Below are 13,550 nucleotides of genomic sequence, written 5' to 3' on the forward strand. Positions count from 1 at the left end.
AAATCAATTCATCAATCTAATGTCCCAGAATATGTCTTCAGAAATGCATAAAATTACAAGTAAACAACCACACTGCTAAAACTACAGTTCCAAATTCACTTCACTTGCATAAAATGTAACTTTCTTCATGCCTGTCTTATTACAGTGACATATTGTGTACCAAATGGTGTCTACCAATATGCATTTTAACCCATTCCAGATGGGGGCTTAGAATATTGAGTTCTCACCAGGAGACAAGGGTTTCTTGATGTTGCTAATTGGGACTGGGCCTACAGTTTAAAGTGGGATCCCAACCACTATGTGCCTCCATCGGATATCGAACCTGGGACCCCTTGATTACAAGGCAACAATGCTACCACTGCGCCATCGGGAGGCCTTGTACTGTATAGTGTATTCAGGTCTATGCCCTTTAAATACACCATAATAAACTTGTTTTGTTGAAGTCTCGAAAGGGTTAAAAAATTCAGCAAGAATCCTGATGTTACCTAAGAGCTGGATTTTGCTATTATTTTTGTGTTTTAGCATCGCTGTCCTGCCACTTTTGACTAATCCCGACAATAAAGACGAGTGATATTTTGCTGAAATTGAAGAAGGGACTTTCACAAAGAACACCGAAGACTACCGGCATCGTAGCAAGCTGTGCTAACCACTCTGCCGTGGTCAGCTCAAAAGCAGGATAGCAGACATGAAATGCAAGTATCAACATAAAATTCAATATCCCTCAAAGGCAAGTAATTGAAAATATAATCCAAAAAATATATTTTATTAAAATTAAGTTAATGCTAATTGCATACACAACCTTCATTGAATCAGTCTTCGGTGTCATCTGAAATGAAAGAAAAGAACAAGTGGAATACAAACTTTGCATTCAAGAGTTTATATACTTGTTTCGTTATAAGAAATGCATAGACCATTATTATTATTCACATGCTACAGTAGTAATAATAATATTACAAAGACTGCCTGAACCAAAAAAACTGGACTTAGCTTAATAGAAACCTTTTTAAAAGAATTTATTACATTTTTATTGAGTTGCTCATTGATAATTCACAACAGTAACTGTGAGGAAGTTACATTCATCTGAAAGTAGTGTTAATTTCCTTCCTGCATACTGATATGAAATTGTAACAAATACAGCTAGTATTAAGGGCATTGGAACCCTAACAGAAAACATGGGTGTACCTGAGAACCCACAGGTGGCAGTTCCACCACACAGGTGTGGGCTGTGACAGGCCCGGTTAGCCAAAAACATAAAAAAATCGAGAAAAGAAAGAAGCCAGCCAGACTGGAAATTGGAGACCATGGTTACGAATAGGGACATTGAATATTGGAACAGACAGGAAGGACTGAAGAAATTGTGGAACTAATGGAGGGAAGAAGAATCAACATCTTTGGAATGAGCGAAACAAAATGAAATTGAGGGAAGACTATAAACTGTACTGAGCAGGTACTGAAGAGGGCAGAAGAAGTGGAGTTGGATTTGTAGGCAGAAGTAGAGTAAGTGATGAACTAGAAAGAATAAATGACAGAATGATAAAACTAAAAATGAATAACAGAAAGTAATAGAAATAATTCAAGTGTATGCCCCACAAACAGGATGTACAAGGGAGGAGAGAGAAGAATTTGAAGCAGACTTGGAAGAACAGGTAGGAAAGGAATGGCAAATTGTGATGAGTGATTTTAATGCACAAGTGGGAAGAGACAGGAAAGGGTATGCGGAAGTACTTGGAGCAGATGAATGGGAACAGAGGAATGAGAAGGGAAGGAGGCTACTGGACGTTTGTAAGAGAAATGGACTATTAGTAAGTAATCGCTGGTTTACGAAGAAATATGACAGCCATAAAACCACGAGATACAGTTGGAATAATGAACAAAAGTCTGTAATAGATTATATATTGTTCAACAAGGAAGTAAAGAAGAAAATGAACAACATTAAAGTAATACCCAGTGAGAACTTAGTGACCACAGGCTACTAATAGGAGATGTGAGGGGATTGAAAATAAAAGATAGAAGGGAGGAACAAGAGAGAAGGATAAGAGTGTGGAAATTGAAGGATAAGTTGATAAAAGAGAAATAACAAGAAATATTGTAAACAAAAGTGCCAAGAGATGAACCCAAAGGAGTAGAAACAGAATGGATAAGATTTAAAACAGGATTAGCAGAGGCAGCCCAAAAGGTATGTGGAAGGACAAACAAGAAAAGAGAAACACCATGGTGGAATGAAAACTAGAGAGGCAGTGAAAAACAAAATTACTGCATTTAGAAAATGGTTTAAAGTTAAATCACAAAATGCATGAAAAGAGTCCGTGGAAAAGAAGAAATAGGCAAGAACAGTAGTAAAGGAGGAAAGAAGAAAGTGGATGGAAGAATGGGCCAAAGTGCTAGAAGATGATGTACATGGGAACAAGAAAGTGTTGTATGGATTAGTGAGAGAAAGGAGAAACATTGTAGAAGAGGAGGAAGAAATAATTTCGAGACATTGCTGACCATGAAAAAAGGAAATGAAGAAGTGAAGGAAAAAATGAATCTGACATGGAAAACAAGTGGAGGAAGCTCTGAAGAGAGCTAGAGCACCTGGAGTAGATGAAGTGTCAGTGGAAATAATACTAGGAGCAGAAGTGATTGGTGTGCAGTTTCTGTACAGTGTGTTGAAAACAGTGTTGCACGAGAGAGAAGTGCCAAGAGATTGGACAAAGGGACTAATAGTTCCCATATTCAAGAAGGGGGACAGAAAGGAACGTAAAAACTACAGAGGAATAACACTAATGTGCCACTCAGCAAAGGTGTATGAGAAAATATTAGAGAAAAGAATAAGGGAAGTAACAGAGCTGAAGATGAGAGAAGAACAGTGTGGATTTGGAAGAGGCAGATCAACAGTAGACCTGATATTCACCATTAGGCAAATGCAGGAAAGGCACTACGGGTATGGAAATGATTTGATTATGGCATTCCTAAATATAGAAAAGGCATACGATAGCATGGACAGAAGAAAGATTTGGAAGGCTCTAAGAGAGAAAGGAGTCTAGGAAGAGATAGTGTGTAGAGTGCAGAGCACATACAAGGCCAACCAGAGCTGTACGAAGACACCAGTTGGAAGTAAGGAGTGGTTCAGTATAAGTTATGGACCAAAACAGGGAAGTGCTCTTTCCCCACTGCTCTTCATAATTACAATGGATGCAATTAACAAAGAGGTGGGGAAGAAGATAGGAGAGGAAGAGATGAAGGCCCTGTTGTTCGCTGATGACTTAGTAATATGGGGGAACAGGGAAGTAGTAGTACAGAGACTGCTTGATAGTTTGAATGAGGAAATCAGAAGAGCAGGAATGAAATTCAGTGCAGAAAAGAGTGAGGTGCTAACAAGAGACAAGAGCCAGAAATGAACCAAGAGGATGGATGGACAAGGAAGAGTTGAGGGTAGTGGAGAGCTTCAAATATCTAGGAAGCATAATTGAGAGAAGTGGAAGAATAGACGAGAAGATAAACAGAAGAGGACAAATGGGTGGTGGACTATATCAAAGCATTTGATTAATATGGAACAGGGATGTACCTATGAAATGCAAAAAGGTAATACCGGGTGTCCAAATTGAAATGCCCTAATTTCAAATGCTTATATTAAACATAATATACAGGCAAGAACAGTGTGGTAGGTGGTATATGGTAGCTTAGCTGTGGAAATTTTAAATAGGTAATAAATAGTAAGGATTCGTTTATTTTGTATTGTTCCAGGTGGTGAAAAGTGAAAATGACAACCAATGCTGAAAAAGCGCAAACTGTGTGGTCGTACGTAGAATTGGGATCCATTATTGTAGTTCAACAACGGTTTCGTGCAGAGTATCACAGAGACCCTCCCGAAGCCAAGAGAATCAAGGCATGGAAAGCAGAGTTTCTAGACAGAATCTGTCGCTACGTGGCATGATGGTGGCCGATCACGAACATCAGAGGAAAACGTTCAGGGCATTGCAGATGCATTTGCACGAGGTCCAAAGAAACTGTTCGTACGGGCATCACGTGAGATTGCTCTCACAAAATCCACAGTCCCAAACCTGCTTTTCCAGCAGGATGGACTATGATACGGTCCGCTCGAGCGGGGTTGCCTAAGCCTATCTATTCTGTGAGGTTACTTATCTCTCCCAATTGTCACTCCCACCTACCACATCCAAGATTCCAACCACTTAACTTTCTCACTATCAATTCCCTCTCACATCATAGAATTACCGTACGGTCGCGCCGGCGACAATTGTTTGGTCTCAATAAGTCAATCCTTGCTAGAAAGAAATAGTACAACCAAGTTTCAAATTGACTCTGATTTAAAATGAAAAATAAGAAATTCAGAAATTAGCCAATCTGATGGAAAACATCCTGTATCAAGCAGTAACACAAAGTAGTTACTAAAAATCCCTTACTTGGCACTCGCGCCCTTTCCCTGTGTTATGCTTGACAAATCTGAGAAATCAATTTGTGGCAAGACGTGAATATGTCAATTCACCAACACACCTTTGGTTTACGAATTATAACAAGTTCCATATCACGCTTGATACCTGTCCCTAAAGTCAAACAAACATTCTGACATCTCTCTCACCTGAAAGAAATTTCATAATTAGTAAACATTCACTACTTAAAAACTAGACATCATTCATGTGTATCTGGGTGAAATCTAACTCACAGGAACGTTCAATACTTTATTCAAATTAGTGACGAATGCGAGTTTACACCAAATGTTGCAATTATTTTAAGTGACAGACTTTTGATACCGAATAAACAATTTGCGTGTAATTAATTCTCGACTTAACAACTATGACGTTAATTTTAACGTACTTATGACATCAAAAGAAAGAACACCTGAGGTACCTCTTTTTCATAAATAGACTGAAGTTATATTTAAATGTCAAACATATTTTTATGTTCTGACCGACCAGCTGGTGCACCTAGCTTAACTACACAATACACGCACAAACTGAAAATTACCAAATGACCTCATATCACGTGAAAGTGGGTTTCAATATATATCCAAAGTCAATTGTTCCTTTTAATAGCTGTTTATATCTGAACTGTCCGTGCACTAGACATTACCCTAACCCAACAGCGTTGGTGCCAATTGTTCGTGCTCGAACAACGCGAAGAAATGCATGCGTGACGTCACTTCAACGTACGAACAAAATGATACTGATTTCTGTTCCGATTCTTCAGTTACCCACTGCGGAACATTTTATACGTTGTTTAATTTCGATCTACTTGAAGTGAATTTCCTCGACGAAGGATATCCTTTTCTCTGGTCAATATGGCGGCTTCCGTTGAGCCACATGCACGTCTGGATTTGAGCTTAATAATGCGTACCAGTATCGTGAATGACACGATTGACAGTTAGTACTATAACTAGTAATTGTACGTGGCGTTTATTTTATGTTCTTTCGTCGCTACAAACATGAAAGTAATTTCACCCGACGTCGATTCCTCTTTCGATCGTCGCTGCACTTGGAAAAACAAAGGCCTTACCTCGTGGGCGAGCTCTCCTCTATCACCTTTCACAGTCCTTGCAGTCGTTACTCACTGCTTAAAACACCACAATCCATCCGGATTCCCATTTTGATGGTCACGAGTACTTTTTCGATCTCCTTTTTCGATCATTACCGTGCCAAACCACTCAATTCTGTTGCGCCGTTTTCTTGTCGACCAACAACTTTTACCTCCATTTTTTTGAGTGCGTTCATTCTTTCCTCCACGCCTGACGCAGTTTCCGAACACCTGATAACCAAACACTATCACACGTTCACACTTAAATCACTTTAACATCCACAGGTTTCTAACTACGACAGGAGTGCGTGCGTGTGTGTTAAGGTATCATTAACAAATACTTATATCTAATCTTTAAAACCTTATTATTAGAATATTAGATATTTGATGTCCCCTTTTCCTTTTTTTTTATCACTTCCGCCTCCGAGTTTCCGAACACTACTGTTTCTAACTGATTAGTCAAAATGTCCCTCATCGAGCGACAATTAGATTAAAAAATATTCACGTGAATTTAATAATAAATATTTGATGGTAGTTAAGTTTCTGATGAATAAACTGAAATTTCTACAAAAAGTTTAATAATGTTTAATACTAATTCAACTAGTATTTGTTCCCTTTTTAAATTAACACAAAGAGCGATCTCTAGCGGTTAAATTTGTAACTTTGGCTTCCAGCTCAATTTATCCCCGTAAGCAGCTGCCCTCTCTCGGGAATTTCTCCGAGTTACGTATGCAATCACAGCACGGACAAGCAATCTTTACAGGTTAGGTTAGTTTTCCAACCATCAGAATATTACTGCAGCTGGCTCACGTTTCATCACCAAGGGAATTATGACTACAAACCGTCATAGGACCACCTCCATACTGGCATTTAGCAGTCCGGAACACATTGAATGAGGAATTCCCACAAAAATGGATTGGGAGAGGTGGTCCAATTCCTTGGCCACCCCGGTCGCCTGACATTACTCCCCTCGATATCTTCCTGTGGGGGTATGTTAAGACATAGTCTATGAACAAAAGTGACAACTGTGAAACAGCTTCGTGAGAGGATTCGCAGTGCTATTGAGACAGTTACGCCACAGATGCTGCAGGCAACCTGGAGAGAAATTGAGTATCGCCTCGACATTGCGTATCGCACACATAGAAATTTACTGATTGCACAGACAAAACTTCATGCATATCTGTATTCATTGTTGTATAAATCTTTTTAATGCATTAAATACGTGTGATACTACAGTTGGTTAAAATTAGGGTGTTTCAATTCAGACACCCTGTATATAACACATACTATGTGCCAATAATTACATATGGAGCAGAGACTTGGACAATGACAGAGAGAGACAAAAGAAAGATGCAGGCAGTGGAGATAAAATTTTTAAGGAGTATATTGGGGAAGACTAGAAAGGATAGAATAGGGAATGAGGAGATCCGACAGACAGTGGGGGTGGCGAAGCTTCAGGGAAGGATAGATCATGCACAGGTGAGATGGTTCGGACACATGAAGAGGATGGATGCAGAAAGACTACCAGGAAGAGTTTACAATGCACAAGGAGTGGGAATAAGGCCAAGGGGGAGACCAAGATGTCGGTGGAAAGAGAAGATAGCGGAGAGTGTTAGGAGAAGAGGACAAGATTGGAACACCTTGGAAAGAGAAGAGTGGTGGAAAAAATGGAGAGGCTTGACTTCTATGCCAACCCAGCCAGAGGCAGGAAATGGCAAAGGATGATGATGATGGTGAGTACCTGTTGGCAGAAGACAAGAGATGCATTGCAAGTTCCTCCTCTTCCAGTGGTCCATTCTCATCACTCCTGTTGCAGATTTTTCTTTGCTTCTCATTTACTTACTCCTGTAAACATAAGGAAAAGCATATTTAGTATTACCATTATATAAAAAATTTAAGTATTCAAAACAGAAACTTCTTGATATATGCTGGACTTTGACAGGGTATAAAAAAGGAAAGTTAAAAATTGTACTTACATATGTGAGTATATTGTTCCTCCTGCAGAACGACGTTTCAGAGATTCACTATCTCCTTCTTCAGGTTCATAAAAAAACTAGGTACTTGACATAGTACTGCATCAAAAATGTAATATGAGGATTGTGGTTAAGGGTTGGTTTGGATACATTTAAAATATTATGTTTTTTTTTTAAATGTCATTAGGGTAATTCACGTACATACGTATCTACACATGCGAGTGAGAAGAACACAACATTTTATTTAAACACCACACATAGAATTGTTGTTAATCAAGGTAACAGTAAGGCCCACTTGAGACGAAATCATTTTCCTTAACATTTATGCGATGACCAAAATGCTACGGTGTAAAGTGAAAAATCTTAAGGCACTGCAGATGCCATGGTATATTTCATGGCATTTCTTAAGGATGTAATCGGTCCTATTTCCATAGAATAACCAATCAGAAGCGAGTGGAGATGTAATGTTGGCTGCGTGAGATGTAAGCAATTCATCACTTCACATTTTTAAAGCAGATAACTATTCAACTAAGAGGAATAACATTTCCTATGAAAAGGATTTAGGTACAAATCAATGGTGCTGCTTAAATATATACTCTATAGCGTATACAGTGCACGTATGGAAGATTAAGTTAGTTGTTTCATTTAAACACTGTGCACTCACCATAGATGGTGTGTAACTTGACGTGCCTTTCGTGCTGTGTATATTTTATATATTATAATAATAAAAGCTAGCGGAAATATTATGAAATACTTCCATGTAAAGTACTGTCTGCTATAATATTTTTGGAAGCATTTACGTAGCATTTATGCTAGCAAAAATGTTAAAGCAAATGCTTCCGTCTAAAGGAGGCGTAAGGGAAACTGAACAAAAATTGATTATCGTGTAGGCATGGGCATCCGGAAGGGAGGGCAAGGGGGGCCATGGCCTCCCCCCCTGGAAAATGAAAGTCAACCAAAAATTATGTATTTCACACATATAATTTCACTTTAGCCAAAATAATATGTGTTAATTATTGCATTAACACCATACATTCAAATTTAAGCAATGTTTTTTAGGGAACTACACTCTTTTGGGGGAAAATGTGACTTGTTTGCCCCCCTGGAAAAAATACCTTCCTTGCACCTCCCTGGAATAAATCCTGGAGACGTCCATGTGTGTAGGGGCATATAACACTTGTCCATATAGTAATAAAAAATCATAACAATTACAGCATAAATAACACATACTTGTACTAAAATTTAATAATATATAAATTCATGCTAGTATCGACCAAACCACCCAAAAATTGCAACAAGAAAGTGGTAAATGCCAATAGTCACTTTCTGCAGTAGATTTATACCTAAAAACGTAAGTTCAAAACATGATCGTTTGCATGGAGTATATAAAATGTAGATCTTTAATATAACTACACATAATATTCAGTGTAAAAAACTGAACTACTGTATAAAAGCCGTACCACTTTTATTGGGGATCAATTCTCAGGGTATGTGAGAGCCTGGTGTGAGAGGTATAACCAGCAAAGGGGCCCCTGCATGGACGTCTGCAGGGTTTTTCCATGGGGGGCAAGCAAGGTACATATTCCCCAATAATAGTGTTGTTCCCTCAAAAAAACATTGCTTAAATTTGAATTTATCATATTCATGCAATAATTATCACATATTATTGTGGCTGAAATGAAATTATGTGACAAATATATATAATTTTTGGTTGACTTACCCGTTCCGGATGCCCATGGACGCCTGTGAAATAAGGAGGACTCTTAACCATTCGTTTAAACACTTCGGTTGGCTGGTCTGGCAGGGTCGGGAGAATATACATAAAAGGATGTTCATTTACCTGTAGAACTAGATGTGAAGATGGTCTGTGCAGATTTGTACATAAAGTATTGTCCTGAAATAAAACTGCTTTTTGTAGTGCAACTCCCATGGTAACTCCTTACGTAACAATTGTAAATCGGAAGCAACGATAATTTTCTGAGTACAACTGGAGCTGAGAAATGTTCTCTCGAACTATTTATGAGAGATTCAAATTTCCGATCGTTGAATCCGTTAGCGAGCCGCGTCCTACCGTCAACGGTGCTCTTAGATGTAAAGCTTATTCTTTTTGCACGATTTCCGGTAGAATCCGTTTCAGCGGATTTTTTAAGATCCGTTGCAGATTGCCGGTGTAATGTGCTTTTCAGCTCTTTCCAGCGCTTCAACTGGACCCCTTGGCAAAGAGATTAGTCTATCAAGTGCAAGGACTCCCAGGTTCGAGTCACGCCTTCGGTGTGATACGGTACAGGAGGTGCGAAAAAGATATACACACACTTTAACAGCTGATAACTCGCATACTTTTCTGACCTTTTCTGTTTAATCTATTTGAAATAATGGGTGGAGGCAGACTGCCTCAACAAATTGAGTTGAGTTGGTGTTTTAAGTCCACTTTATGCACAGTAAGGCTAATCAGGACTGGACCTACAGTTTACAGTGGGATCTGAACCCCTATGTTCCTCCACCAAGTATCCAACCTGGGACCCCTTGATTACAAGGCAAAGCCCCTAAACAATAAATATATGAAAATTTTTAAAAATGGTCAAGCAACCAATTTTTATTGTTTAACAGGCTAAAGAAAGAAAAAAATTAATGTGTATAATACACTAAAATAAATAAAATTTTATCCCCAAATAGTTATAGTCTACTCAAGAACAAATCCAAGTTTTTCTGTACGTACAAACACCTGTTGATCCGCAATTTCCCCCGAAGTTTGCATTCACTAATCTTATTGACTAAGAAATGGATGAACTTGTCAGCAATTCAGAAACAACTCACCTCTCCAGCTTCATCAATAATTATTTTCAGGTTGGGCTGGATTTTCTTCAGTATCTTCTTTACCACGACCATTGTAATATCATTTTATAATGTAGGAACATGTATTATTTATTGACGTTTGTTTTACTTAGCTTCTCTGCAACTTTTGGCTAATCATGAATGTGAGGATGATTTGATGAAACTGATGAAGGGACACTCAAAAATACCCATGCTCAGGGTGGAATTGAAACCCAGGACCTCTGGCATTGTAGCATGCAGTGCTAACCACTCTACCACGGAGGCTGGTTGCTGTAACATGTGAATCCCAATTTTATGTTAAGACATTTTTATTTTCCTGTGTTATACCTTTCACTTTCCACTATTTTAGTATTATACGGACTACCTCATTTCAGACCGTCTGTTCTCTGAGGTTAGGTTAGGTTACGTTAGGTAAAGAAACTAACCTAACCTCAGAAAACAGACAGTCTGAAATGAGATAGCCGTATAATACTAAAGTACCCACTTATCTAACACCAATGATACAAGTTACAGCATTTCATTTATTAAAAACCGAGAGTCAGGAGCACAATTTGACATGGTATGTCCCTATGAATATTCGGTGAAGACTCTTTTGAGGCAACAAGCAAAATGTTGATAAATGAAAAATGTAGACCTACAATTTCAAATTATAGAGAGAATATACACAAATTTAACTTTCGATTAGAGGAAAGACATATCAAATATATTACCTGAAGTACACACATGATCAAAGGCCTTTATAAAAATGGATTCATATAAAACTAACACATTTCTTTGCCGTTTAATTGAAACAAGAATACCTTGTAATTCTCCAAGTTAGTTTCACATGACGCAGGACATCAGGAAAGATTCATACATCCTCAAGAGAGTACGCAGCTGTGTAGAATTTGGTAGCTTCCGTCGCTGAAACTGGCTCAGTCGTTGCAAGGATACAGTACGTGCTTCATATTTTCATGGTGTTTGTTGAGCAACTGAATGACACAGAGCTGCGTAAAGGCTAGACCTGAGTCAAGGATATTTTCAACAAGACGGAGCCACGTGCCATACATCGAACAATTCCATGGAGCTCATTGAAAGACCAAATAATTTCCAAGAACCTGTGGCCACCAGACTTCTTCCTATGTGGTTACTTAAAAGACAAGAGTTTACGCCACACGCCCCCAGACTTTGGACGATTTGAAGCAGAACATTGTACACGAAATCAATGGCATTGACAACAGCGTTCTCCGAGCGGCCAGTAACATGGAACGACGTGTTGCGTTGTGCTTGGAGCAGCAGGGAAGACATTTTCAGCATTTGCTGTAGAGGGTAGTAATCTCTCAAAGTTACTCTACACTTGTGGCATAACAAATTGTGTTTAGCAACATTCTTGTTGGAATAAATTAGGAAAGAAATGTGTTAGTTTTCTGTGAATGACCCTGTATTAAGTTACACATTGCAGAGTCAATGCAAGACAATTCATGTTAGAAATCCTTGAAAATAAAAACATTGGAAAGAACCTCATGGATACATTCATCACAAAAACAGAGATTTATCTTAATTTTGTAATTAAAGGTATTGTTTCTCTGTTATGGCTGCTGCAGGTGCATTCCTTTTTATTCTTGAGATGTAAATGAGGAAGAAAAATGTAAGAATAAGGAAAAATAATTCTTCCGACATACCTCAAATCCACTGCATCTTAATGTTCTGGAAGGTTTCACTCTTGATGCATGGCAATATCTGGAAACGTTTCTCTAGAACTAAGGACTTCAGTGAATTTTCAAGTTTTGGAACAAAAGACAGAAACTTCCCAGTCAATGTCACATATATAAGTTTCAAGTCTGTCAAACACTTGCAACCACCCAGAATGTATATCACTCCACAATCAGTTATTTCATAGCATTCAGTGAGGCTGAAGATGCGGAGTAAGGTGCAATTCATGGAAATACTTTCGGCAACCTGGTCATCTACCGAACATGAGTTTGTCAAAACCAATTCAGTCAAACGTGATCCACCACCCTCGTTGAAGAACTTGCAGAGACTTCTAGGTTTAACACTTACGGTGGTAAGTGACAGTGACTTCAAATGCAAGGTTCCAATGTTCCATAAATTCTCATTCTTCATTCCCCTACAATTTCGAATTGCAAGTGTTTCCAACTTCCGACACATACATAATTTCTGATACAACGCATTGGTAAAACGTTTCTCGCTGCCTATCTTCAGGAAAACAAGTGTGTCCCTCCTCTTCTCAAATAAGTAGATTAGGTCCTTCTCGTGTAAATACACACACAAGGAAATATCCAGCTCTGCAATATTTACACACATATCTGCCATAGTTTTAAGGTCAAAACTATCTAAATGCCATGCACGTGGAATGATGAGGCTTCTCAATGGCATCAGTTTTCCAAAATCATCTGAAAACTCAAACGGCTCTATGGTGCACGCTGATAGTACGTGTATTTCTTCCAGCTTTCTAAGATTCCTTACAGCTCTTGGAACATAATCTCCTGCATTAATGGAGAAGAGTTGCAAATGTAAGGCCCGAACATTTCTGCAATAGCGAAACAATGCATTCAAGACAATGTACACATCAAGCTTTTCACTTATCATTCTGAAGTTCGCCAACAGTGGAGTTTGGGAGAGAATTCTTACAGCATCCTCTGAAGAAATGCCATCGTCGCAAACAAACACTTGCTCCCTCCATAGAAGTGGATCATTCACTAGTGTGTTCCATCGCATACACACAGCACTTGCTCCCAATACGAGGCTGCTTGTTGGAAGGTATGAGAATATTTCCAACATTACTTCATTCGGTAAACTGTGGATGTGGGGTGCCATGATCAACACTTCCAATCTGGCACCCAAGGGTGCAAACAACAGACTCCAAGTATTCCTTTGGGAAGTAAATCTGAAAAGGAAAATTGAGCCACTTAGTAATAAGTTGTCCACCTTTTGTACAGATTAGCTACAATCATGATCGGAAATTGAGTTTACAGTGAAATATGAATCAATAGCAGGTCATTCCATACCATTTCGACCAATTTTGAATTAATTTGTCGCATCACAATTTTTAAAAATATTAATAATTTGACCAGTTATTTCTACATATATCAAGTGTTCAAAACAGACACTGAAATTTCTTTTCAGGCTTGCGTTTGGATCTGGCAGTCATTTTCAATCAGCTGTAGCGCCATCTCCTCTCCCTCACACACACATACAGTGTCTGGCCCAAGTTGTTTTGTTATATTGCGATTT

At 38.6% G+C, this 13,550-nt stretch overlaps 1 protein-coding gene across 1 annotated transcript; it reads right to left on the reverse strand.

The window, feature by feature from the left end:
- Nucleotides 1-521: 521 nt before the first annotated feature.
- LOC145996178 (uncharacterized) lies at nucleotides 522-13,281 on the reverse strand. The gene is made up of 3 exons (XM_083132533.1): nucleotides 11,978-13,281; nucleotides 7,253-7,356; nucleotides 522-826 (listed from the first exon to the last, which is right to left on the reverse strand). Exon 1 carries the CDS (start codon nucleotides 13,131-13,133, stop codon nucleotides 11,979-11,981), a length of 1,155 nt encoding a protein of 384 aa, XP_082988659.1. The 5' UTR covers nucleotides 13,134-13,281; the 3' UTR covers nucleotides 522-826; nucleotides 7,253-7,356; nucleotide 11,978.
- Nucleotides 13,282-13,550: the final 269 nt, after the last annotated feature.

The sequence above is a fragment of the Lepisma saccharinum genome, chromosome 12, assembly GCF_977018435.1.
Source record: "Lepisma saccharinum chromosome 12, izLepSacc3.1, whole genome shotgun sequence".
Taxonomy (NCBI): Eukaryota; Metazoa; Arthropoda; class Insecta; order Zygentoma; family Lepismatidae; genus Lepisma; species Lepisma saccharinum.

Bases quoted from the DNA above. Each gene is read 5' to 3' on its own strand.
- LOC145996178 (XM_083132533.1), bottom strand. From the start codon at position 13,133: ATGGCACCCCACATCCACAGTTTACCGAATGAAGTAATGTTGGAAATA.